Source organism: Pygoscelis adeliae, unplaced genomic scaffold, assembly GCF_000699105.1.
Source record: "Pygoscelis adeliae isolate BGI_AS28 unplaced genomic scaffold, ASM69910v1 Scaffold94, whole genome shotgun sequence".
Lineage (NCBI taxonomy): Eukaryota > Metazoa > Chordata > Aves > Sphenisciformes > Spheniscidae > Pygoscelis > Pygoscelis adeliae.
This window is the reverse complement of record NW_008824547.1, coordinates 925,084-947,361: the sequence shown is the minus strand read 5'-3', so window position 1 is coordinate 947,361 and position 22,278 is coordinate 925,084. Positions and strand designations below refer to the sequence as shown.

The 22,278-nt window shown below is 43.2% G+C and overlaps 1 protein-coding gene across 1 annotated transcript in view; it reads right to left on the bottom strand.

Moving 5' to 3' along the window:
* The window catches only part of STAB1 (stabilin 1), a 61,995-nt gene that overhangs the window by 35,649 nt on the left and 4,068 nt on the right, over positions 1-22,278 (bottom strand). Inside the window, exons 2-18 of the mRNA XM_009321848.1 lie at positions 20,149-20,285; positions 18,547-18,662; positions 17,256-17,341; positions 16,089-16,158; positions 14,496-14,591; positions 13,907-14,023; positions 12,402-12,598; positions 12,068-12,201; positions 10,395-10,522; positions 8,916-9,007; positions 7,207-7,329; positions 5,506-5,652; positions 3,559-3,621; positions 2,485-2,598; positions 2,032-2,085; positions 532-612; positions 76-234 (exon numbers count right to left, since the gene is read on the bottom strand). Of these exons, the coding sequence (XP_009320123.1) occupies positions 76-234; positions 532-612; positions 2,032-2,085; positions 2,485-2,598; positions 3,559-3,621; positions 5,506-5,652; positions 7,207-7,329; positions 8,916-9,007; positions 10,395-10,522; positions 12,068-12,201; positions 12,402-12,598; positions 13,907-14,023; positions 14,496-14,591; positions 16,089-16,158; positions 17,256-17,341; positions 18,547-18,662; positions 20,149-20,285 (1,914 nt within the window). The remainder of the gene's footprint in view (positions 1-75; positions 235-531; positions 613-2,031; positions 2,086-2,484; positions 2,599-3,558; positions 3,622-5,505; positions 5,653-7,206; positions 7,330-8,915; positions 9,008-10,394; positions 10,523-12,067; positions 12,202-12,401; positions 12,599-13,906; positions 14,024-14,495; positions 14,592-16,088; positions 16,159-17,255; positions 17,342-18,546; positions 18,663-20,148; positions 20,286-22,278) is intronic.

Here is a 22,278-nt window from a genome sequence, read left to right as displayed (position 1 = left end):
GCCTGCTTTTGTCCCTCCAGGCGAGTGTGGGGTCTACAGCAACTGCTAGCGTGAGAATGGGAGAAGCTGACTTACCGCCACAATTTTATGTTGCTCTTCATTGCATCTGTGAGGCAAAATGGGAATTATTGAAGGAGGGATGAAGATGCCGTCCAAGGAATGAATAATACCATTTGATGCCACAATGTCTCGCATGTTTAAGGGGATCCCTGATTCATCCATCAGAATTCTTCCCTGATGCAGAAACACAAATAATTTATCTGCATCAGTCTGTTAGACTGTATCAGCTACATAAAGCCAATGCAGGAAACAGATGGTACACATCATCGAGCGCAACCACATAAATGGTCAAGCCTCTTAGTGGAGTAACAGGTTGGATAAGAAGAAAACTAATTCAATGACCTCATTTAAGTCTAGGTTTTTAAGCAGAGGAGGAAGCAGAGATAGGCTGAAACCACGTGTTCAGTACCACACCCAGACTTTCTCCCAGTACAGGAGGGTTTGCCCAAAAGGGTTTTGATTCATACTTACATCTGCACTGATGTTGATGGTAATTATCTGGTTAGCCATAGTAACAATGTGCGGCATCATTATCAGTTTCTCTACAGTCACCTGAAATAAAAACACAAGGAGACAGTACCATGAAAAAGCAGGGTCATTTCAGTACAGCTTACAGAATACTTCGTGATTCCCGCCACTTAAAAAACATTCTAAAGGGGACTTGACTTTAACATTTACATTTCATGAAATACCTTAAACACAAACAATGGGTCAGAGGGAAATGCAGGACTTTGTGTGAATTGTTTGCAATACCAGAAACACAGCGGTGCCAGCGGCAGCAGCCTTGGTTTTCATTCCTTGTGTAAGTAACAGTCCAGCACAGCTGAAATCAAGTCTCACTAATAGTGTCTCTTACTAATACAGCTGCAAGTAGGGTCAGACTAATGAGGGGATTTTCCAGGACATATTCATTAAACAACGAAAGCTCAGCCAGATGCATAATAGAGAACATATTTTGACTTAATAAATAAGCTTACTTCTAAAGGCTGGAAAAATGTAAATGGCAGCTACTGTACTGAGAAACTTCATCATTTGAGAAGTGAGAAGTTCTGAGAACCAAGACAATTGTTACTTTTGTGTCCAACAGGTTATTAAAAAGTAGCTCAGCTTGTTACCATGTTGTTACTCATCAACTGCAAGCAAAACTACGTTTGCTGTTTTGTCAAAGCGCTGCTCATTTTCTCTATTGGAATTAGGAAAATCACATTTGCTGACATTTGCTTCTCAGTAAAGAATGGGAATAATATTGATATTTCTTAATGAAGGACATGACATTGTACCATAATGCTTGAGCATTCACTTCCTCCACAGGTTTTGTGTCTAGCTTTAAACATTTATCTTGTTTATTGTATAAGGGAAAATGTCTTGTTGATGGACTGTATTGATTTTATTTACCCTGCTATTATTACACAGCAATGTTGGAGCAAGAATTGGCAGTACCGGGTCAGAGGCTCACTTGCACCGGTTCTCCATCTCTAACTTCAGCCACTGGTGGAGCCCAAGGAGAGAGGAAAAGCAGCAGGGAGTTTAGGCCAATTCTTCACTTGGCTATAAATTTTGTGTTGCTGCTATTAGTGTTTTAGGGAAACTGTAGGCTGGAGAGTTCATAACTAAGGTACACTCCTAATTAATAGTTTAACAAATTAAAGAGATAAGAAGAGAGCATTTGCCTGCAGCAAACTCTGCTGGACAGTATTGTAATTGTAAAGGCCATCCAACTAAGGAGCACCATCACCCCCAAGAAACTCAGAATTTCGTGATGGAAGAGCACAAGCCGTCCCTTTTGGCAACCACTTTCATGGTAACATTTTGCCCCATCAGATCCTGAATCACATATCTGCTCCTCCAGGGGAACTCCAAGAAGTAGCAGCTGAAGTCATCGATACTCCAACCTCTATGCCAAACAACACAACTGATAACATGCTGGCCCGAAGGACCCCAATTATCTGGAATTAGAGCTGCCTGCCTTACCGCTGCTGAAGTGTAGATATGATGTTTCACAAGTTCCTGAAGCTTATTTATGCCCTAAGGAAAGAAGAGAACATAAAAATTAGATACCCCTTCAATGCTCAGGAGTAAGAGGAGGCAACTACATTTCCTTTTAACCAATGACCGACAATGCCAATGTACTATAGCAGTGAATTCACTTGGCAAATAAGTTCCTTCATTTTCCCCTACCCAAAGCCAGGGTGAGGAAAGCAAGCCAAGCATCCGATTTAAACAATCTGGCTAACCATATTTCTCATTGCAGGTTCCATCAGCATTCACTTCTCTTCCAAAGCCTCACAGAAACTAAGACATGGTTTAGCCATCTCCAGGAAGAAGAACTTTCAGCAACGATCAGATACATTGCACAAGCCATTCCAGCATAGTCTAGTGCAACACAGTTCGCTCAGGATGTCTTAAAATACTATGAGCTCTCACCTCTGTGAAAAGATAAATGAGTCTTCCATCTCTCAACTTATCCACACCATCATTGCTGGGTACAAATACAGTAAAGGGGCCTGGCCCATCCAGTATTGCAGGCAGGCCGCAGTTCTGCAAAAACAATAGAAGATTTCATCATGGATCTAGCATGAGTTAGTGAGGGGGTCTATCAGGAAGGGAGAGGAAACTCTAAGCAACCCACTAGAGGCAGAGCTATTGAAAAGCAACTGTATACAAGAGGCAACTGGGCACCAAGGATAGGTATGTAATATAACAGAGGCATAAATGCCACAAAAATATAGCTTCGACAATGAAGCCACTGGTGTGACTGCAGCTAATGTGAACAAGGGAGTACTGGGATAATGCTCCCTGCGTGCTTTAAACACACAAGTACATATACAGAGACTAAAACTGTATCTTTTTGCCTGAAGGGAAGAAAAAGAGAATCAAGTTTATAATCACAATTGCAGTTAGTGAATTTTGTAAACAACTAACAGCCACGGAGCTGAAAACAGGCAGGCCAAGATTCTTGTGAGCAATGCTAGAGCAGATCCAGATGATTCTGATGGAGGCAAAAGGAAAATCAGTCTGTCCCTAGTGAAAATACTAACTAAACGAATCCTGGGCAGCAGCCTCAAGGGTTTATAACCTGAGGACTGCTTTTATTTAGAGACCTACACGCCCAAAACAGGTAGCTACAATCTAGCTTGGCAGGGGCATCATGAAACCTTCACTCTTTGTCCTGACAGTGGTCAAGAAATAAACATGCTTTGGAGAACAAACTCTCCAGGGAAGAGGGGAAGGGGAGGTTCAGAAGCAGATGGGAAAGAGGCGTGTATGCTTGCTGCTTGTGCCAGATCCCCTATAGATGTGAAAACGCCAATCTTTTCCATTACATTTGCTTATATAAAATATACAAAATAAGAAATTACACCCAAAAAAAGCACCCAGAAAGAAAGCCAAACCACTGAGATGCATTTAAATGTTATTCAAAATTCTCACAAAAACAGCAGCAGGCTTTGCAACAGCAGCAATGCCACACCCCCCTGGGGCAGAGACAAACATGCTCACCTCCAGTATAGTTTCAAATCTACTGAAGATCTCCATTGAAGCAAGGATCTCACCAATGGTTTTCTGCAAGAAGATACAAAAAGGAAAAAAAATGGCTGGGGCTGAAGCAAGGTCTGAGCACATACTGGAATGCCCTTGGCCAGTTTATGTTTGTGATTTGCACATAAAGGTCTACAGGAGACCATCATCCTCAAAGTCTTCAAACCCTCTGTATTGGCCAGTTGACCTAGCAAGGACTGAGCCTGCAGTAACTTAGGCACAAACTCCTTCCCATGCACAACAAACCAGATTTTCCAAGGTACCATGCACTTGAGCACCCTTCTGGTTTCCTACTCCCATCTGCAGATTAAATTAAATGAAGAAGCAATTGCTTGCTATCATTAAAACTAGAGACACACTACTTCCAGCAATATACCAATCAGTTCTGGGCTGGTAGGCAGTGGAGCTGCTCTGTCATCTCAAGCTTCCCTGTGCTTTGAGGACAAGAGTTCACTCTGCCACCTGCAAATGAGCCCCAATGCTGAGAAAATACAATACGTATGCTTATTCCTGAAAACAGAGAGGAAATAGATGCCTTCCTTTTTGCCACATTGCCCATGAAGACAAAGGTAACAGGAGGAATGTCCCTTCAAGTATCAAAACTTGTGAAGGGACTTGTCTGACTTTTATTTGCAGGAATCTGCATGGGTTTTTGGCAGAAAGTGCTTCCTGCAGAACACACAGTGGCACAGAACATGATTTCCAAGAGACACCGGTACAAAGGGATTTGATGCCAAAAATGGCTCACGTGATCACTAGCCTTCATTGCAAAGCCAACATCACAAGGGAAGGCAATGTCTGGAGGAGTCCAGAGAAAGACAAGCTCTGCAGGGAGTACTCTCACTGTCCTGCCATCCCAGAGCAGCTGCAAACCCTTGCCTGCAGGTACCTGAGCACACAAACACAGAGGTCCAGCTTCACTCTGGACTTCAGACACTCCTTTTTGGAAAACATCCTCATGCAGGTCATAAGATTGAAAGCATCTTAAGTGACAGCAGACTTAAACATCAGTGATGGGCACAATCAAATCCACATGAACACCCAGAACTTGTACAATTGATACACCATCCTCAGGACACTTCAGCTGAATAGCTACTTACACTCAAAATAACACTCCAGCTGCTTTTTAAACACACAAAATACAACCATAATATTACGCAGTCTGACTGTTTTTATAGATTAATTACAGTGTAAAGTAAGTGTAAACTACTACCGAAATGCTACCAAATCCAAGAGCTTGTGTTATTCTATGAGCAATTTTTTTGCAAGGAGGTAGGAGTTAACAGGGCCTGCTTTCTGCATATAGAAACAATATAAAAGTGCTCAGGCATGGCAATGTAGTAGCTATAGCAAAAACTTGTCCCAGCTAACAGGGAAAAGTGCTTAGCAGAACTTGAACCTGAAACCCCTGCCCCAGTGTCTTAAATTCAAGACATGGCTTCAAAATGCAGAAGTCTAATGATTATTTGTCCTAATTTTATATATTTTTAATGCAAAGACAACTTTTTTATTATAATTTCAAAATGCAGTATAGACCAATTAAAGAAAATCTTAATTTGATTTTTATGTGAAAAATGCTTTTTCAATATTTATCCTGTAAGATATTTGCTATGAAGGGAGTGATCTTACTCATGAAAGTAGAATTCTCTACTCATCCAAGCACTGTAAAAGCATCATTGCAAGGTCTGTATCTGGCTTATGCAGTGCTATTAGCTACTTTTAATGGCATGCTGACATGCCATTAGTGCCTAACAGGCCTTATCAGAAGCTGAAAACAAAATAAATAGCTTTTTCCCTTTAAAAAAAGCCTCACTGATTTGGAAGTTTAATGATGAAAATAGATTTTTTTTTTTTAAAGTGTTTACTCTGCTGTCCCATAAAACAGAAGAAATACGAACATCTGCGTACCTCTGGGTTTCTGAGGTTCTCAGTGCTTGTTTTTTTCCTTAGGGTATTAACAATATGCATGATGCCATTGGCTGCTGGTAGGTTCGATTGCAAAACATTGTACAGTTCCCCCGGCAGGTCTTGATATCGAAACGATTTGGTGTACGTCTGGATAATAATAAAAGGTTATTTTCTTGTGGTATACCTGTGGTATCACGATAGAGCTATAAATCATTGTTCCCTTCAGTGCTCTCCGCCTATGGGTCAGCAAGGTGAAGGCACAACCAGAGTTACTCTGGAAAAAGTAAACTTAAGGGGTGGCCTGGGTATAAAACAAACATCCCACCTCTACTTGAGTTTGGGTAGTATTTTGATCCTGGGAGGGTACTTTTAAGTCTAATTACAGAAAGAAGACCTAATCTGGGACAATCAGCTCTAGAATTAAGTTTGTCTGAGTGTGAACGATGTTTGATCCCAGCTCTGGATCACAAAAGGGTGCACTGACCATCAAGTAGCTGCTGCATCAGTCTGCCAAGTACAAGGAGAGAGGCACGGTGCAGAGAATCTGGAGGCAATCCTGGAACTACAGCTTTGATTGCAACTTTTATTGGCTCATAATGCCAACAAGGAGTCTTCATAACAAAACCAAACCAGTCAGGCTCACTGAATTATAAGGCACGTATCTGGTCCTTCCATACTGTATACAACCATGCAGTGAAGCTGGGCATATAGAGGTGTTTCAAGGGTAATCTACACACTAAGCATCAAGGTATTGGTGCTGCAGCCATAATCCAAGTTCAGACAAGCACAACTTCCCCATGCTTTTCATTTCACCACATGCATTTCTTGAACTGCTCCTCCCTGCCCTGAACTTCAGTTCACATCACTAAGGATTCTGGCTGAAACAAAGGAAGGGGAGAGCAGACTTCCCAGATCAAAAGACTCCTGAGTAAACAAACAGGAAAGAAATTTAAAAGAAGCATCGACAAGCTCAGCTCAGATTCCCCATCTCCAAATAGTGTTTTGTCCTTTTGATGCATGCAGGGTGCATGTATTATGACCTAGACCTCAAGGCCAAGGCTGGATCCTCAGAGAGGAAACATACGGCTCTCCCTTGGCCAGCTGTGAGCATGCATGCAGGAAAAGTGCAGGATGGAGAGAGAACAGTGGATGCTGGAAAATATAAGTCAATTGAAAAGAGGAAAAGGGAAAAAAAGCCTTGCATATCAGAACATAATGATGAAAAACTCTTTGCTAGGATGACTAAGAAAAACAAAATAGAAAGAGGGGAAAAGGGAAACTGGAAGAGAAGTTATTCAGCATGTGGCTGTGTCCAAGCACACAATCTCCAAGAAGCATTCAGTCTGAAGAGAGACTTTACAGCCTCTTCCATGTCAGCGACATGAATATTGTAGCTGCTAACAGTGTAGGGGAAAGGTCTCTTCTCCAGAATACATATACAGACGAAGGAAAGACCATTCACAAGTCAGATTCTGGCTAATTGGTTGTCTGCAAGACAGGAGAAGTGGTTGCTTGGGGTGTCTGGTCTTAAATCACCTTGCTTTGGACTCCACAAAGGAGCTTGTTGTTCTGATCGCAGGCAGGCTGATTAGAGAAAAAGGTTTTCTGGTTAAGAAAGCGCACCAAGGAAACTATGCTCAAGCTCCAGTCTCTCCTACATGAAAGCAGCGGTCCAGGACTTCAGTTCAGGAGATACTTTACCGGGCTACTGAATGTTAGCTGATGTCCTGACAAGGTCCACACAGTCTTGGCTTTTACCATGTCTTCTACCAAATGCAGACCAGGAACAATGTGCATTCTGCACAAATGCTCAGCAGTGGTATCCTTTGGGGAATAAAGACCACATAAAGAAGATAAATGACGTGTTCTTTCAGAAACCTCATTTACTGAAAGAGCCGTAACATTACCTTTCTCTCAGCTAACACACACAGAGAAATTCTTAGCATACAAGATTGAGCTTCCCTCTTCATTTTGGTTCACTGGAGTAGCACTGTGGCAAATCTTTTGCTTCTGTTTGTGTACACATTCAAACACAGGGAGACTGATTAACCTGCAAGCGACTTTAGAGGAATCCCCTAGACAGAAACCTATTGGACTTGGACAATTTAAAAACTATCCTTGCATGCTCCAGATTATAAAACTTGCTGAAGCTCCCCATACACGATCTCTGTTCATGTTGAACCATGTAGGTGGTGTAAGCTGCTGAATTTCATTTAGTTTCTTCCTTTCTTTTCTGGGCTTTCCATCACTGGTGTTTTTTTTAAGACAATCCTCTGTCAATACTCATTTAGGTGGAACTGATCCTTGTGGGAACAGGTAGACTAGATAACTCAGGGGCCTTTCCTGATGTATTTTCTATGAATCCAGAAGTTGTTATAATGACCTAGGCACAGGGCCTGACTTGTGTTAGTGGAAACCTCTGCTCGACAAGGTAGTAGGAGACAGCTAATGTCCCTGGCATTTGTAGGTTAGGAGTTGCTCCCTAGACTCGATGTGAGTTACTGCTGCTGCATAGATAGCTTTGCTATCAAGCAAAGGAATGATATTTCTAAACCAGTCGGAAATGTAATGTTCCAGTGGGGTTGGTCTGTCTGGGTTATTTTTAAGACATTTACCTTCTCATATCCGAGTCCTAGCTGCAAGCTAGCTGCCACCTGAAACAACAGGCACCTTGCCTAGCATGCAATTAAAATCCCTACTGCATGAGCTGCATTTGTAGCTCATGTGCTGACTTTTAGCTCTGTCCTGGGAAAATGGCTTATATACCTTCTCATCCTAATGATGGAGAGCCTGGTTGTAGGCTTAACTGTGCAAAAACTACTGCAAATTAACACAATTTAATTAAAAAATAAATAAAATAATAATATGACCTGCAGGACCTACTTGCTGAAGCCTAGAATTCTCAAACTCTTGCCCTGGCTCCCACAGCAGTTTTCTCCAGCCCTGCCATCCTTGCTGTCCCCATTAATAAAAGGAGCTCTTCTCAAGAAGTTGACACCATACCCCCATCTTAGGGCCATAGACCCAAAATCCAATACTTTGATGCAAATATCAGCCCCTTTTGAAAACCCTACCCTCAAGTAGTGAAAAGCCACCTAAAGTTTTGAGAATAGTCACACACAGGAGGTTCGAGCTTTAAATGAAGAATGGGCAAAAAACCTTACGCTTCCTGACATGAACAAACTCTGTCAATATTGAAAAGAGGTTTTAAAAATAATGCAAGGGATGTAACATCCTCTGTGAGACTACAACTTAACCAGACAATGAAGAGTCTTCCCAAGAGATTGCTTCTATAAATACTGCCTTCCAAAGTTCCTCTCTCATGTGTCAATCAGTTTTTACAAGTTGCAGAACTCAGGCAGGAAAGAATGCTAACACAGCAAAAATTTGCTAAAGCCAAGAAAACTTACGTTAAATTCCATTCTGTCGTGAATCAGAAGAAGGGATGGTACAAAGACCGTGAAAGGCCCGTATTTAGTCAGCAACACTGAGCAACCAGAAGCTGTAAAAAGAGTAGCAACGTGAAGTAGTTACTTGGCATATGGTTTAACTCCAGCAATAATTATTCCTCTTCTTAACAGCACAATTCAATCTACACATTTTCGGCCTGATGCAAGTAATTAGCACTTGTTTACAAGGAACCAGAGGGAGTTTGGTATTGCTATCACAGCCCAGCTTGGTTGCTCTTAGTTTTAAGCACTTGCCCACAAGATTTCTGAAGGATTGCTGGTGACTTTGGTCCACTGCGAATCACTGCTGAAATTTGCAGAATATTCATAACAATTTTGTTTCCACATGCTTACTACCTTATTCTTGGGCCAAGTATCCTCTGTCTTCCCCTTGAAACAACTAATTTTTGGGTGTCATCAGGATTTATTGAGACTAATTACTTCTTGAGAAGCTGCTACGAACCCACAGTTGTCAGTCTTCACTCAGTTGTCAATGGCCCATCAACAAAGTCCACATCAACAAAGGTCACCAGGTATTAAGTCCCACTGCACAGGAGTTAGGAACCTAGAGATCTTCATGCGGTTGCCCATAGCACAAACCATTATGGAAAACATATGCAAAAAATGAGTGTTGGCAACACTGATAATGTAGCAGGGAGGGGTATTCACAAAAGCTAAGCTGAGCTTTGAGCCCTATCTCTGTGCTTCTGTCAAGTTAGTGGAGATAGAGAAGACTGTGCAGAAGATGAGTTGGAGAAGGTATCTAACATAAATATGCTTTGACATGAGCTAAAGGGTTCTCATTCTTTCCTTGGATTACAGTGAGGCAAAAATTAACCTTTGCGGCTACCACTCCCACTCTTGCAGTAGATGGGTTCTAAAACAGTCTTCTATGCTTTGCGAAGCAATTCCTCACTCAGAAAGTACCATGGTGCACAGAATAAAGCCTTTTCATCTCTATAATAGCCACTCACACGTGCATGCTGGCAAGGAGGCTGTTTAAGGGCTTAGTAGATGTTCTACTAAGTAGAGGACCCATGGCACACCAGCCTCAAGCATCACCGCTAGAAAACTCAGCGACAGCTGAAAGTGCTGAGCCTTCAACACAGATACTGCAGGTGGAGCCACACTGGTGGTTTGATACAAACGGGTTTGAATCACACCTCCAAGGCACATTTTCCTTCTTCTGTAGATACGGTACGTCCTTCGCCAGCACTGTCAAATACGTAATACTCATCCACAGTGCTCTCTGCAACAGTATCCTCAATTCACAATCCAGAACTGGTAATATGAGTTCAGAGATGTGATGTGTTTAATTTTGCAGCCCATGTTCATACACTGCGAAATAGTTCTATTATGCTGAAAGGCTTTTAGCCTTTTCTGACACACTCTTGTCCCCACATTTGCTCCATTCCCCAAACAAGTTCAAAAGACATTTACCAAACATTTTCCTGGCGATGTTTAATTTCCTAGCAAACCTTCCTCGCGAATTATGCTGATTTATCTCACTCAAGAGATCTTTATAGCAACTTCTCCCATCTCCAATCTCCCCTTCTTTACACACACAGCTAAGAATGAAACATAACAAACCATTATAAAACAGTTAGCAACACATACAACAAATGTGAGCAGAACAACATGTCAGTATCTACACCTGAAAGACAAATCCCAGCTTTAAGGTGTAGGTAAGAGCTTAGTAACTTCTGCCTAAACTAAGTGACAGGAAAAGAGATGCACACTTCTGGAGTGCAAGCAAACTTGGACCTACCCAAAGAGAATGAAGATGCTTTCTCAGATACAATCAACATAAGAATTGTGTGCTCTAGAGTTCAGGGTACAGATAGCCACAATATATTTATGGACACCTTTCTAACTAGGTGTTCAGTCAGTACCAGTCATTCCAGCATCTGAAAATTTGAGGTAACGCGTAAAAACCAGAGGCTAAGTGAAAATCTAGCAAACAGCTCCTATGTGACCCCTCAGCTTCAGTGAGAAGTGCCAGCTCAAGCACATCAGTTAGCTGCAGTTTGTCTTAATGAGGGCCCCAGACAGGCTAATGACTTTTCCAGAAAAGCTTATCTACATGTGAAAATCTCCATCCTGATTCACACGGATTTATAGTCATTACTCAGAGACTACTTAAGATCACTGGCCAATAACCATGTTTTTTCCTGTTTGGGTTTTGTCCAAGTATCGGCTCTGCTCTTTCTGTTTCAGATGCAAAGAAAGGATGCAGGGGAGGAATTCGACATTACTCCAGACTTAGAGGGCTGAGTGCCAGCTGCTGGGGAACAGGTATACTAGGCAGGGACTGAGCTGAACACCGCATCCTGCACTTTGCTAGCATATCTTCAGAAAGGGAAGCCACTGTGTTTCGGTTCTGGCCTGGAGCACACAATGAGCAGGTGGATCCTAACAGTTTTAGCAGCACTGGAGAAAGAAGGGTCAAGGAGATGGGACTGCTCTTTTCCTCTTCAGTCTCTCAGAGAAGCTCCACCTTTTCTTGGAAACACACAAAATCCTCGGTGAAGCTTTCTCTGGTGTTTGGGAGGCCATTATGCAAAAATGATCCTAGATCTGGCAATATTTCCCATCTAAGGGGTATCAACTTCTAGGTGTTTTGCTCCAGAGGACTAAACGAGGTCTGGTGTTTCTTCCCTCAACTTCCCCCTTCCCTGTCAATCTGCAACTCTAATTCATTTCTTGCTTACCGGCCTGAGTGGGAGGAGAGCCAAAGACTTAGCCCTCAGAATCAAATGTGGGCAAATGTGAGCAAACAAGAGTCACACATCTACCTTTTAATGATTGATTATTAATTGATAATACCCTACTACTACCACCAACTTGGGGAGCTACATCTCCAGTTCACATCACAGAAGACTCTGCTGCTCCATATTTAAAGCATCTCATGACCCACATGCCAAAATTTACAATGACCGATGTAAAACTCTACTTTCAATGGCCTTGTTACAATCAGGCTCTTCTCAAAAGGTGACTCGGGCCCATTCTCCTCAGTTAGCTCTCAGTTTCTTCAAAATTCAGCTCATCCAAACTCAGTTTCCATTCTAGCTGCAGAATAAGCTGCTTTAATAGCAATCTTTAAACTGGCTTACCTAGGATTCCCCTGGGAATTAATTTCACACGTGGAAGTCACGTCACAAAAATACTGCCGGCAATCATTGGGAAATACAGAACACTCAGACGAAGGAGTTCTCTTACTCATCCCAGGCTTGCAAACACAAGATGCCTAAGGGAAGGCAACACAGTGATTATAGAGCTGCATTCATCACCTTTTACCCTACAAAAGAGCTGGCTGGTTTCCCTTTACAAAATCTAAGGTGAGGAGACTAGATTTGACCAACACAATGGTGAGGTCATTTGAAAAACTTCTCACCTGGCCATTTTTCAGACCCTTACAGGTTGCTGACGTGCTGTTATTGCCCTTACCTCTCCTGGACGTCTGTAAACACAAATTGTAGAGTTTTTTGGGCAGCCTCCATTGCTGTCAGCACAAGGGTTTATGGGCTGGCAAATCTTCCCATCTCCTTGAAATCCTTCTTTGCAGGTACATTGATACTTTCGTGGTCCAAGAACCTTACATACAGCGAAGGGGGAGCATGGAGAAGCAGCACAAGGATCCTGAGCTGCAATTAAAGAGATGAGAGGTAAGAGTAACCAAATTTCTGTTTTCAAAACAGCTCTTACTGCAGCACAGCAGAATGCAAAAGGCCTGGAAAGAATGGAGTATAAGGAATTTATACTATTAAACTTCTAAAATTTCCCAGGAAAAGGAAATAATTTTAGATAGCAGATGTTTCGGGTTTTTTTAATCTGAGGAATTTGGATGACACATTCTTCATGTTACTTCAGTAACAGAAGTGTGAGTGACAGAGGATGCTTGGATTTACTTCTGAATTTCCATCATATCTGAGGATATATGAAACTGCAGTTTGGTCAGCAAAAACTGCAAAAAGCCAGTGAAAATAGCTAGCTAATCCATAGCTAGCTAATCACATGCATCTTACTGACTTTTTTAACAAAACCAATTCACAAACCTAAATTTGAAATCAGTGAAGAAATCCTCCAATTACACGCCTTATTATTTCAACTGGTACAGACTTACCAATATTCCGTTATCACGGTTATTCAGTACACACTTATAAGTGAGTGTTGGATGGAACCTGCAACTCTAATTCATTTCTTGCTTTCAGGACCAAGTGAGAGGAGCGCCAAAAACTTAGCCCTTAATCTTAAAGGGATTCCTAAAAAACATGTTCTTAAGCCTCTGCATTGAAGCAGGCTGTTGTGGTTTAACCTCAGTTGGCAACTAAGCACCACGCAGCCACTCGCTCACTCCCCCTGCTCCCCCCGGTGGGATGGGGGAGAGAATTGGAAAAGCACAAGTGAGAAAAACTCGTGGGTTGAGACAAAAATAGTTTAATAATTGAAATAAAATTATAATAATAATAATATTATAATAACAATAATACACAAAGCAAGTGATGCACAGTGCAATTGCTCACCACCTGCCGACCGATGCCCAGCCAGTCCCCGAGCAGCGGCCCCCCCCCGGCCAGCTTTCCCCCGTTTCTGTACTGAGCATGACGTCACATGGTATGGAATGTTTCTTTGGCCAGTTTGGCTGTGCCCCCTCCCCGCTTCTTGTGCACCCCCAGCCTTCTCAGTCGGTAGAGCATGGGAAGCTGAGAAGTCCTTGGCTAGTGTAAGCATTACCTAGCAACAACTAAAACATCGGTGCGTTATCAATTTTGTTCTCATCCTAAATCCAAAACACAGCACTGTACCAGCTACTAGGAAGGAAATTAACTTTATCCCTGCCGAAACCAGGACATAGGCATTGTATTCACAGTGATCCAATTCATCCGGAGATACCATTGCAATGAGATTTTTCCAAACAGGGGACCATTTAGGGTCACAGAGAAGTTTCTCACCTTGGCAAGTGCTCCCACTTCTTCTGTAGCCCAGCTTGCAGTCACACATCGCTATCCCATCCCTTACCACACATTCGCTGTTGGCTTCACATGTCATGCCTTTGCAAAGGGGAAGCTCTGGAATCACACAGCAAAGAGAGTTTTCCTTTGAGCATGCAGGGCATTGCTGGAAGATACAACTTACCTTACAAAATATCTGGAAATGAAGTGATGATCTGGAAATGAAAATGATGTGGTTTCCAGAGGCCCCCAAGCTGGCACAAAAGCCAGGGGATATAAGCAGTGCAGACAGCTCTAAATCACTGGCAGCCTAGGTAGTCAGGTCCCACAAGGCTTAGAGAGAAGAAAGGATCTATCTGGTTTCCAGAGAAAGAACAGAGGCACAAAAAGATGGTACATCTTGGCCACTGTCACGGAGTAGGGAGCAGACCCCAGCTGTTCCCTCTGTCTAGATCTCCAGTGCTCAGATCATCTTCCCTCTACATTCCCAAGCTATTCATTGCCCCCCAGCTCCTTTTGGGACACATGCATCCAAGCCCATATCATAGTTTAGCTCTAACAGCCCCTCTGCAGCCACCAATGTATTTACCTTGGTCACACCTGGGGCCCGTGTAGCCTCCATAGCACGTGCAGCTTCCATTCCCAGTGACACCGCTGTTGCATTCCCCGTGCACACAGTCACACACTGCAAGGAAAGTCCAGACAAACTTGTTCTTCAGCTACAAGGCAGTGCATAGGGCTCCAGGCATACGCTGGCCAACTGCCCTGGGACTTGGCACCCTGATTTCCCACTAATAATCCACAGCAAATGTAGCTCCTTTTAAAAACAGGCCATGCCAGTCGGAGCTTACAGAGGGCAAGCTGCATGTCCTGGGCTCAAGAAGGCGAAGTACTGCCCTGTAAGAGCAGCCTTGAATGCAAGATCTAGACCAGCTTTTCAGGCACGTGTTTTAACTTCCCACTCCTCTAAGTCTCCTGCAGCCAGTGTGGAAGGAGGCAGTGTTATGAGAGCCTACCACATCTGTGATCCCAGTATTGGTGTCATGTGAGCACAGCCACCAAGATCACATCTACCTCACCTGTGTGTATACAAGGGAACCAGGAGCTGGACCAGGAGCAAAATAGTGTGGCCAGCAGGAGTAGGGAAGTGGTCGTCCCGCTGTACTTGGCACTGGTGAGGCCGCACCTCGAATACTGTGTTCAGTTTTGGGCCCCTCATTACAAGAAGGACGTCGAGGTGCTGGAGTGTGTCCAGCGAAGGGCAATGAAGCTGGTGAAGGGTCTGGAGAACAAGTCTTATGGGGAGCGGCTGAGGGAACTGGGGTTGTTTAGCCTGGAGAAAAGGAGGCTGAGGGGAGACCTTATCGCTCTCCACAACTACCTGCAAGGAGGTTGTAGCAAGGTGAGTGTTGGTCTCCTCTCCCAAGTAACAAGCGACAGGACAAGAGAAAATGGCCTCAAGTTGCGCCAGGGGAGGTTTAGATTGGGTATTAGGAAAAATGTCTTCACTGAAGGAGATGTCAAGCATTGGTACAGGCTGCCCAGGGAAGTGGTTGTGTCACCATCCCTGGAGGTATTTAAAAGAGGTGTAGATGTGGTGCTTAGGGACATGGTTTAGTGGTGGACTTGTCAGTGCTAGGTTAGTGGTTGGACTTGATGATCTTAAAGGCCTTTTCCAACCTAAACAATTCTATGATGCTATGAAAAGGGCTCCGTTAACAGCCAGGCTGCACTGGTCATAAATCGCTTCCAAAAATGCCATACATGAGAAGCAGCACTGTGTGTATTAATTTCATAGGGAAGGCAACAAGGAAGAAGCTGGGAGACAAGTGGGGCAGTTACAGGAGTCTGGAAAACAGTTGGGAAGTGAGTGTGGGTCGCTTCAGGGATGTAGGCTACAGCCTGGCTAAAAAGAGAGAGGAAACTGGGATAGCCCTGGTAAGGGGAGAGAGAGATTTACAATAGGAAAAATAGACTGACTTGAGTGAAAGACTGAGAATCATTTGTCTAATGGGATAGTGGAGAAGGGCACAAAGACAAAATGCCAAGACACCTGCTATTGAACACTGCCAGCTGGCACCCTCTCCTCCTCTCCAGTACCCTTCCTCACTCTATCTCCCCCTCCTCCTTCCTTGCTCTCAGTTGTTTTTGTGGAGGTTTCACTTGAATTACTCATTCTTACCTGACTGACAGTCTGGGCCAAAACGGTTTTCATCTCGACATTTCTGGCAGGCAAAACCACTGTATTGCTCCTAGAAAGGCCCCAAAATGTCCCAGATGTTAATTGTTCTGTATCATTGCATTGTTCCACACATTGTTACAGTTCAAAGTTTCTCCCCATTTCTGATTTTCTGTGACAGCTGAAGCAACACAGTGAAGAAAACTGATCTGTTCAGTGCTCTAGTAGTATTAATCAGCCCCCATGGCAAAGAAGATCCCAGTGTAAGCTGACACACAGAGGGCATGCAAAACGCCAGCAAAACTCTGCTGGGCATTGAGGAAACAACGTCCTGATCACAAACAGACAGGAATGTACCAGCTGGCTTCCGATATCTCTCTGAAAAGGGAATCTGGGATTCACTAATGCCAATGGGACTTTTGACATTGATTTTACAGGACTTGGGGACCTTCAGCATATATTTTAATTGATATAAGGTGTCTTTGAGTTAAATCCAAAATCAACTTTTCTCAAAGCAGGGCCCAAGAGGTAGGATTTTAGCTCACAATGCTATTAATTAAGGATGCTGTAAAAACATGCAGTTCATAAGAGAAAGTTTCAAGTCTGATACTGATCCATTAAGCTAAAAATTTTAGAAACTCTGCTCTATACGATTCAAATGTGCGGGAATTGTTTATGCTTTTGTTGTACTAAGTCTGGAGCTGTAAAGAAAAAAATAAACATCTGTTCTAAGTTCTCTTTCTGGTCTCTCCTGCTTTTCCTGAGAGAGGGAGGATCTGCCTGCCAAGATGCAGGACCAATTCATTTAGGAAGTATATCATCTAAGTCTGGAAAAGGTGCAGAGAGCGAGCCACGTATCTCGGGGCTTCTTGCAGCCACAGACAGACACTGATTATTTCAACTGATCAGAGGGTTAAATTAATGCAATTCTTTCTTCATTTCTCCCTAGAGATCCTTCCCAACTCCATACCCTCACCAACAGTGTCTTAATGCTATTGCAGACCACACCAACCCTCCAGGAAAACCACAGACACTGATGCTGGAACGAAAGCTGCTGCTAATGACCTTCCAGGCAGAAGGTCTGTCACCTTCATTCAAAGCATCTGCACAGATGCTATGCAACTCTCTCTGACAAAAGCACATCACCCTCAGAATAAATCATGCACTGACCTTGCAGATGCAGGTCCCATTTTGCTGCATACCATCCAAGCATGTCCCATGGCCATTGCAGGGATTCTGAGAGCCACCCGGACACTCTAGCAGGCAAGAGGCAGGCCAGACAAGATTAAGATTGAACAACCAGCACTGTATCCCCCTTTCTATCTTCTCTTCCCCCAGGCATTCCAGTTGTGCAAAAGCAAAGGCCACTTCACAAGTGAAGTCCCTGCCTGCTTATCCAATACACCTAACAGAGGCCCAGAGTTGGTGAATATGGCCAGGAGTGGCACCAAGGAGCAATTTGGCTGCTATTTAAGAAAAGCCTTTTATTAAAAGTCTAAGGAGAAGTCCCAATGGGCCATAACTAATTCAATTTCAGCAAAGGCACTGAAACATGTTTTGCAGTTGAGCCACTGCTGTTAGCATCAGCAAGAGGCGGTATCAAACATCTGAGGGCAGTTCTGAAACTCAGGACAGACAGTAGCCTACTTTGCAAAGGTACTGAGCATTTTCAGCTTTCCCTGACTTCATGAACAGCTGGGAATGTGCCCAGACAAACATGGTCCACACGTCTTTGGAGTGGGGTACCTCCAAATTCTGGGGACTATTTCTGAAAGTTTCAGATGTGTGATTCCTCTGATGAAGCCAATTGCTTATTCAAACCACTTCTGTGTGAGAAGAGGCTCAAGCTCTCAAATGACCTCCCATTTTCTGCAGGGTTGGAGAGGGTCTTTCCATATTCCAGCAATCAGTCAATCATATGAGAAGTTTTTAACTTAGTAGGTCTTGCTTTTGGCTTTTTGAGACAAGACAAAACAAATTTACTGGGCATAAACCTGAGTGGGAGCTTTGGGATGGTTATTTTCACCTTGGGTTGCAGTTGCTAAGTATTTTCTGTGGCTCAATGGCTGACTAACTCCAGACTATACAGGAGCACACGTGGCACATGCACTGCAGACTAGAGGGACATCAGAAAGAAATATCTTCCTCTTCCTTTGGAAACTTTCTTAAAGAGGAACAAAAACATCCCTTTCCAAAAGCTTATTTTTAAAGAAGAGACAAAAGGAAGTTCCACCAAAGGAGGTTATGTTATGTGTTAAATATAAGAGGATTCGACTTATCTGAAGCAAAGAGATTCCTTCCCCATTATATTCTGAACCTCCCAGACAGATAACAGAGATCTTGTGAGTGTTTGAGGAATAATGAAAATTAATCACCTCAATGCATATTTAATGCCTCCTGTTAAAACTGGTTTGACTTATTCAACAGCTAGAGAGTGTTGTAAAAAGATGAAGAAACTTACCATAGCACTCCGTACCCCAGAATCCTGGGCAGCACTTCTTCTCCTCAATTTCCTTCTTACATATGTGATGGCATCCTGGCTGGGAAAGGGTATTTTCTCCTAACTTGACAGTGTATCTTAAAAAGAACAATCCAAGACTCATGATTACAACACAAACATACCAGACGCCTGTTGGAGGGTTTCTAAGCAATCACACTACAGTGCACTGAACTCTGAATGGAAGGAAGGGCACTCATTTCCTTCGCCATACGTGCATGCAGGAGTTTGCACTTGGGTTATGTCTTTGCTAAGGATGCCCATTGATGTGAGCCTCAAAGATTGGTTACAAGAAATCTGCCAGGGATGGGATGAGAGACAGGACCCTGGGCAGTCTGAGGGCATCAGGACAGAAACCTTGGATGCTGGAGGGTTAGACAGCATAGAAACAAAGTTAGGATTCTCCAGGGTGACTCAACATTAGACTTCACACTTAAATAACCTTGAAAGAACAAAGTCTCCTTGCAGTTGTCCCTTTCTGTCTTGCACTAAAGATTCCAGATTGGGATGCTGGAAATTTGGATTTAATAGCTGTGTTATTCACAGATTCTCTACACAATCTTGAACAAACCCCTTAAATCCCCAAAAGAAGCATCTTCTTTTCAACCCTTCATCCATCACCTCTACACACAGGGTAAGCCCTTGATGGCAGTGTCTCTTGTTCTGCACGTATGCAGTACAGAAGTATTCTTGGGTCTGTCCAACAACCACCACAAAAGCAGATAACACTCAGAAAAGCTGCATACAATCACATTATTCTTACACTTCATTTTATTTTTGGCACAACATCCTTCCCAAAAGGAACTTGGAAATTGTCTCAATAGCACTGCTGCTTTGGCTTCAGTCTGACTCCTATGTGTGCCTGTGCAAAAACTGCTATAAACTGCAAAACTGCTACAGCTATTTTTAAAGTATTTCGACAGAATAGTGAATCACAGAGAACAGTAGACAATGGAGCTATATATTAACTGTTAACATTCACTACTGAATAGATGTGCAAACAATAATCTATAGTGTTTCATTTTTTAAAAACTTCCTGGTAAATTCAGTTTTCCTTCACCCTTTTCCTATTAGAGCCAAGCTCAACAGAATAAGAGCAAGGGACACATGAACAAGCAACTGTCATAAAGGAAAATAGGAAGACAAAAAGTTCAGGAGATTATTGCTGGAAGCTGGGAGAATATTCATGGGGGACTATCATTACCTTATTTTCCTAATAATCCACTATGGGATTCTGGGTCTGAAACAGGTTTCTACGCTAGACAGACCTCTGTTAAGTTGCTACAGCAGGATTAGCAAAGTCAGGCTGCTTAGGGCAAGTTAGAGGTAATTATCATGTAATTTGTTCTGTGTATACATTTTTGCCCAGCAAAAAGTCCATGGGATTTGCAAGGAGACAAAAGCAACAATAGGGGACATAAATCCATTTTTATGCATCTGAAAACAAAACTCCTGGGATCGTTAGAGCTCAGAAAACACACGTGTGCTCTCCTGAAGGCATAGACACTACTCCTTGCATAGCAGGGCTGCATCAAAACCTTAACATGGTTAGGAAATAGGCCTTACCTGCAGTCCCTCACTCCTAATCCTTGGGTGGTCTTTAACCAGCCTCTTGGACACAACATTTTAGGTGCTGCAGCACAAGCAGTACATGCTGTATTCAAGGTAAACATCGTCTTGACATTGCATCGCATGGATTTTAACTTAAAAAGAAAAAACAGAATGGAAATAAGCCCAAAATTAAATTGTTACCCTAGCCACTCATCTTGCCAACCTTTAATATCTTTATCAACATTGCACCATTCTTTAGCTACCACTGGGGAGGGCAGTGACCAGTGCAGCTGCTGGGAGGTACACCACCCACTCGTATGGGCTAAACCATCATGCCATGCTGCTGCAGGCTACTCCACTTGGATATCAGCTAGAAGGCAACAAGGCAGATCACAGCTATCTTATCTTTCCCCTACGCCTCACAGCAAAAATTCTAACCATTTCTAAAATAATCATAACTGTGCACTGTTAATTTAACCTGATCTTTTGCAAACATGTGGTAGTGGTATGTGAGGACAAGCCCTAAATTAGTAACCCTTGCCAGAAGACACTGAATTAAAATGTAACACAGCATTTCTGTTTTCCGTGCCATTGATATGATCCAGTTCACTGGTGGTTTCATTGCTGTTTCACAGGTCTGAAGAACCAAATGCATTAGTTCAGTCTATTTCCCAGAGCGCAGGAGCTGCTCACACAAATATTTTTCACGGCAATTGTCTTCGAGAAGGTACGGGGGGTAAGGGGATGGATTAAAAGGAAAGGTGCTCTGCACCTCTCTGACCACCTGGATTCGCCCTGATGCTTTGACCCGAGGTGAGAAGGACCCCATAAACACTGGCAAGAAGATCAGGTAGGCGACTTGGATAATTCACATGGCTGGTGGTAAATTCAGCATGAGTCCTTCCACCCAACCAGAATAACTAAAGGGGTTCAGGCTTCCTCTCACAGGGCTTTTCTGTACCCCTGTACCCACCAACTCTGCTTCTCCAAATAAAACACAGCCAGAGCAGATGAAAAACGTACAGCCTCAGAGCAAATAATCACCATCATATGACAGCTTGTCATTAAAGCTCATGATTTTACCCCAAAAAGGTTTCCTTGTATTCCTAAACTTCTGGAGTCAAGCCACTGCATGGAAATCTCATTGCTCATTTTAAAAAGAGACAATGTTTGTCACTGATGATGGCATAGAAAAGCTGGGAAGCATGAGCCGTGTTTGCCCCAAAAGGTCACTGACTGGAAAAAAAAACCACACAGCTCACCTCAACTGTGCCTCTACAGGCACTGTATTTTCTAAAAATAAAAACATTAGATCAAATTTTGGGAGGCGGCCTTGATCTGGGATTTTTTAAGCCAATCCTGAAAAATGCTGTTAATGCAGCAGCTCTCCTGTGCCCAGAACTCCCCGTTTTGGATTCCCATCAGCAATCTCAGCTTTGCTTCCTCTGAACTTAAGCCCAAATGCATACATTTGCCTCAAGGCAAGGGGAGGAAGCCCATGGCTTCCCATCAGTTATCAACAGCTCAGGAAGGCCCTCCCAGATGATAGCCAGCAGACCCTGTCAGGAAAACCTCCTGAGAGATAACCCTCAAGTCCCAGGTCCGCAGGGACATCCCCCTGGAATGGTTTCCTGACTCACACCCACATTCCCTCTGCCTGGAGTTATTAAGCTTTTTCTCATCTTCATGGATCCATCTTCTGCAGCCATCCATGCAAGAATGCTGCCCAATGAAGAAAGTTATTCCTTTGTCTGTCGTGGCCCCTCACATAGATATGAATTTCTAGCTGCGCATCTGGGGCTTTCCTTTCTGTACAGTAACCTCCACTTCCTTTGGTGGCAGAAACCTCAAGGAATCTGTTATGTCAAGGACTCTCTTCCTTGCATTATAAACAGCTCAAAACCAATCTGAGATCCACCAAATCCACCTATCCGTGTCCTGTGAGCACCAGCTTTACTAATTTTATCCAGCAGGATAGAGATCAGCTTTGCTGTTCCTTACATTTCCACCCCACTGGCACACAGTGCAGTCAGAGGAGATTTCCCCTTTTTCATGGAGCAAAACAGAGAAGACAGACAATATGGATGGATAAACGAGGTGCTACCTCTGGAGTACTCTGTATCAAAAGATCAGCAGTGCCATTGA